Source organism: Helianthus annuus, chromosome 14 (assembly GCF_002127325.2).
Source record: "Helianthus annuus cultivar XRQ/B chromosome 14, HanXRQr2.0-SUNRISE, whole genome shotgun sequence".
NCBI classification, from domain to species: Eukaryota; Viridiplantae; Streptophyta; class Magnoliopsida; order Asterales; family Asteraceae; genus Helianthus; species Helianthus annuus.
Genome location: NC_035446.2, coordinates 158,817,806 through 158,822,796, shown reverse-complemented (window position 1 = coordinate 158,822,796; position 4,991 = coordinate 158,817,806). Strand labels below are relative to the sequence as shown.

The window sequence follows — 4,991 nt, the reverse complement described above, 5'->3', positions numbered from 1 at the left end:
TTTTCAAGGTAAAATAATCAGATAATAGGTTTGATTACAAAAGTGTTTGGAATTGCTAAATATAACAGTTAGTATATCACATCTTGTTATTTAAAAGTGCAATCTTTCACTAGTAAATAATTTTAAGACTACAGAACAATGCAACCACTCTAAATTGGTTTTTTTTAATCCTAACACACACTCAAATCCTACTCTAAATTGCTTTTGATTTCAACAGGCAATAAAAAATCTCATTTTAACAAGCAAAAAACACCCTTTTTGCCAAACTACTTATTCATCAAATGAGGAGAGGAGATAAAGATAAACATTTTGCCTCTATACAAACCTTTGGTAAGCAATCACAAACAACCCTTTACAACACTGTTAATAATCTGCCACCAAACTTAAAAGGAACAAATTCTCCGCCCGTTTCATAACACTGTTTCATTTGCTTTGGCAAGATCATTTTGGACACTCGTGGTTGTGCCTGCGCTCATGTAACTTTAGGAAATTGAATATTATCGACTTTGGCTCCTTTAAAAAGGAACTTATCATCTTAGTAAATATACTAAACGACACAACTATGTTTGCTAGAAGTAACTAGCAAACCCGCAGCTAGCCATGCATCTCTCCTATACAACACTTTTAGAAACAATTACAACAAGAACCTCGTTTGAAACAGTCGGTGACGCATTACAAATCTAGATTATTATCATACATTGAGAAACCACCATAAAAAATGAACTCGCATGAATGGTCTCAAAATAGAACAGCAAGGCTGAACTTGTTTAAACTGAAGTTTGTTACATTGAGTACCGGAAGGTTACATAGCTTCTGAAAAACGCAAGTCTGCGGGTCCTGGACCTAAAATCCCTTTTTGTTCGGTTATTTTCCCAATGCTGAAACCTGAATCAGTATGTGATGGTCCACTTTTATCTTCATCCCTAAATGCGCTACCTTGCCACTCCCTCTGGAAATTCAATTCAAGATCATCATGGGTCAAATGGGTGAGAATCAAAAAGTGGATCATACTCACGGGACCATGAGAGTATTCCACAACTCAAAATCACCTAAAAGCATTTTCCGAAGGGAAAACACGTGAAAACAAATAAAGCCAGCATGAGCATCGTACACTCATTAAAACTTACTTCATCAATGATTTGGGTCTCATGCACTAATGGGGTCATAAGCGGAGGGGCAATATCGGGATCAGGCTTTTGAAATATGAATGTAGTATACAAACCTACAAAAGAAAGGAAAAAGAAGAAAAAGGAATCAGTAAAGAAAAAAAAATGTTCTCGTTTGAGTCATGCGGGCAGTTATAGAAAACATTTGTAAGGTAAAAGGATAACGAAAGACACGCAACCTAGTATATCATAGAATTTTGGTAAGAGCCTCCCTCTGGGGTCCAGAAGACCATGACCGGCTTCTAGAAGCATCTCCGAAAATTGTACTCTGATACAACAAAGAAAAATGAGAAACTATATCGCAGGAAAACATACGGGAACTAAACGACGCACCTATTATCGTCATAAAATTCCAGCAGGTTTTGTATCTCCACATATTCAAGCCCAGCTTCTCTGGCCAACCTAATAGTAATAACACGCTATAAGCATTAATTAGGGAAATGAACAAATGAACAGTAACACGACAGTAAATATGAACTTGGAAGTCAAAATGTCAACCTGATCAAACTTGGAAAATGTACCAAACAGTGTGTTTCTGCAGAGGCTTCGTTTGCAAACTTCAGCTGGTACTTCTTTCCAAAAAATGGAAACCTGTAATTTACCATTTGATAGAAGATAAAATTAGGTTGTCGTTATTATGTTTAACAAAAAATTACAACAAGCAGGATGTTTTCTCGTACTTCTCTTCTTCAACTTCAAAAGTGATCATATAGTTCTCTGACCGAATGCAATTCGGAACAACGTTTGCCTTCATACCACCACTCCGGTTGTGATATGCTTCAACATTTTTCTGATACTTTGCCCTGCAAGGTCATTCAACTGCACGTTTTTATATAAACCCAAAAAAGAAGCAAACGTTGCTACCGGTTTTTTAACCTGATATATAGAAACTCTAAGTTATTAAATTAGCACCAGCAAATGCAGATTCATTTGAACTAAGCATCAAACTGTTCAAAATGAAAACCAAACAAAAAAAAAAAAAGAGTAAAATGCCATTTCCGTCCCTGAGGTTTTGCCACTTTTGCGACTTTCGTCCAAAGGTTTGTTTTTCCGCATTTAGATCCAAAAGGTTTGAAATCTTGCCATTTACATTCAACTCGTTAACTCCATCCACTTTTCTCCGTTAAATGAGGGGCATTTCCGTCTTTTTAGACATTTTTATTTAAATAAAAAACACTATAAGAAATAAAGATCCACCTCTGTTGACTTTCTCCCCACCCAAACCCTTTACATCACAAAAAATGTCTAAGAAGACGAAAATGCCCCTCATTTAACGGAGAAAAATGGATGGAGTTAACGAGCTGGATGAAAATGGCAAGATTTCAAACCTTTTGGATCCAGATGCGGAAAAACAAACCTTTGGACAAAAGTCGCAAAAGTGGTCAAACCTCAGGGACGAAAATGACATTTTACTAAAAAAAATGATAGAAACAATTCAACAGAAGGAGTGCGAAAAATAATGTACCCTACCATATAGTAGATGAGTCCAGAGTAATACCCATAAGATAGCCCCCTGGTTTCAACAAAGATGATACATTCTGCAGAAGTCTCCGTACTTTCTCCTCGGTTTCAAAACAAAACTGCAGTACAACACATAAGTTAATATTTTTGCTAGTTATACGAGGAGGGATGACTATTAGCACAAACAACGGAGTCAGACCTGCAAATGTTGCATGCAACAAACTACATCCGCTGTATTTACTTTATCCCCTAAATTTGCTTCCAAGTTTTCCTGAAGAAAGAAGGTTATTAATAATCAGTGAACAAAATACATAGTCAGAAATGCTTAAATGAGTGCAGAATATGTTTACAAGATAGTTTCAAATTTTGAAGGACTCACGATGCAGGGGTCAAGCTCATAAAAGTCAGAGGTGTAAGTCTTGCGTTGACTTTCCCATGCTTCTCGGACCTCGCTAACTCCAGATGACGCTTCATCTGTCAGCACAGAGGTCTCATTCACATCGTTGAACATATAGCAAAAAAAGAACAAGTAATGAACATATTCAAATGTCTCAATTCATCCCAAATTCTCCAATAAAGAGAAAATGTATGAAAAACCATGGTGGGTGAAAACAAAGAAAAATGTTAACATTGCAATCAAGTAGAAAACTGTAATGACATAGTTTATGACTTTATTCTAAAATCCGGCGAAATCAAAATAATGAATCTGATCTTAAGTAGGAACAAGTTGTATTTGCCAACACGTGTGTGATAAAATGCTTAAAGGGCTAGAAGCGAAATGACAATATCATCCATCGATTACAATATCCATCAGATTATGCCTTGAGATGCTTTATATCACGTCCTGAAAGACTATGGTGAAGATGTTAAAATGTGATGATGTTTAAATGCAATGGGTGTGAAATATATGGCCAACATGTAGCTAAGGGAACTCAACAGGGGCATCCACTAGCTATACTCGAATTAGGGGGGTATAAAAGGGTTGGTTCCACAATATATGTGCAAAACGGTGTTGTCGCAAAACACGCATCATACATATAAACTTGTTTGAAGGAACTTTTGATGATATCCACAAGGAAAATACAGCCTTAACACCTACAACACACTTACCTTACTTAGCTACCATCGGTTCAGATACATCAAATATTGCAAAGTCCTCAGTCACAACAGCCAAGTAGTTGTACTCTAGTCTTTAGTAAGCCTATTTTTTATCACCAAGTGTCAGATCCAATACTCTATGTGTCACCGTTACATTTCAACAGAATTAACTAACTCTAGTGTGCCATACATAAAATTGCTAAGCTGTACTCTAGTCCATCATAATACTCTGTTCTCCTATAAACAGAGGCGCAGCTTTCAAGGGGCCGGGGGCGTCCGACCCCCGAACTTTTCGCTCAGTAGTGTTATGTATGTACGTTTCGTATAGAATTTTTTTAGGTATATACGTTTTCGACCCCCCGGTTTTTTAAAAAAAATTATATAGAATTTTTAGGTCCGGTTACTTCCGACCCCTGTGGAAATTTTCAAGCTTCGCCACTACCTATAAACACTTGTAATCACTACTACCATATGGAAGTAACAAGTTGTTTGATCATAACTGTAGTGTAGTTGACTAATTTGTCAACCACATATCATATTATAAAGCCTTTAAAGAATGTGTTGAATCACCACAAACCCTAACTGAAGTTTCTAAACCAAACGATTGAACAACTTGACACACATATAAATAATCAAAACATCCAAAACAACATTAGGTTTTTTTAAGTTACCAATTCCAATAAAGTGACCGATTTGAGCTTCGTCCCACCTCTCTTCATCCGGAACTCTTCCGCAATACAAATCACAGACCTTAAGAACGAATTGAAATGTCAAAATGGCGTAAAATGAGATAAATATATATTATACACATGAAAAAAGACATACAGATAGATAGCAGAGAGATTACAGACAGTGGCGTATGGGGAGACGAATATCTTGATAAGAGCAGTCTTCACGGCTTCGAGTAATCGATGGTGAGTTGAATCAGCGTTCCTGTTGCTGTGTGTAGGGATTGTTGGAGTCAGGATCATCTTCTTCTCTTAAACCCTACACCAACTATAGGGGAGTTCCTTATAGCCAAAAACAGGTGACTCACTATGTGCACTTATTAATATTTGACTAAAAATTTGGTCAATTTTTTGTCACTTTAGTATTGTTTTTCGGAGTTAAATGCTTGGTTGGTCCTTATGGTTTGCAAAATTTTCATACTTGTTTCTAGTGGTTTACTAATTACATGTGTGGTCCCAAAAGTTGTCAAAAATAAACTTGGTTGGTCCCCTGACCTAACCTCTGTTAAATTTCTCAGTTAACTATGTGTGAAATAAT

The 4,991-nt window shown here is 36.5% G+C and overlaps 1 protein-coding gene across 1 annotated transcript; it reads right to left on the bottom strand.

Annotated features, from left to right (window-relative positions):
* Positions 1 to 580: 580 nt before the first annotated feature.
* Positions 581 to 4,753, bottom strand: LOC110904613 (mRNA cap guanine-N7 methyltransferase 2). The gene is made up of 11 exons (XM_022150458.2): positions 4,577 to 4,753; positions 4,397 to 4,475; positions 3,007 to 3,101; positions 2,827 to 2,898; positions 2,637 to 2,746; positions 1,847 to 1,969; positions 1,665 to 1,757; positions 1,500 to 1,568; positions 1,346 to 1,434; positions 1,128 to 1,222; positions 581 to 949 (listed from the first exon to the last, which is right to left on the bottom strand). The coding sequence occupies exons 1-11, from the start codon at positions 4,694 to 4,696 to the stop codon at positions 803 to 805; spliced, it is 1,092 nt and encodes a 363-aa protein (XP_022006150.1). The 5' UTR covers positions 4,697 to 4,753; the 3' UTR covers positions 581 to 802.
* Between the last annotated feature and the right edge of the window lie 238 nt (positions 4,754 to 4,991).

What these genes read in the sequence shown, in the direction of transcription:
- LOC110904613 (XM_022150458.2), bottom strand. Translation starts at nt 4,696, where the DNA reads ATGATCCTGACTCCAACAATCCCTACACACAGCAACAGGAACGCTGAT. An exon ending in GAATTTTATGACGATAATAG is followed by an intron (nt 1,435 to 1,499) that starts GTGCGTCGTTTA and finishes TTGTTGTATCAG; the next exon opens with AGTACAATTTTCGGAGATGC. An exon ending in AGACCCAAATCATTGATGAA is followed by an intron (nt 950 to 1,127) that starts GTAAGTTTTAAT and finishes TTGAATTTCCAG; the next exon opens with AGGGAGTGGCAAGGTAGCGC.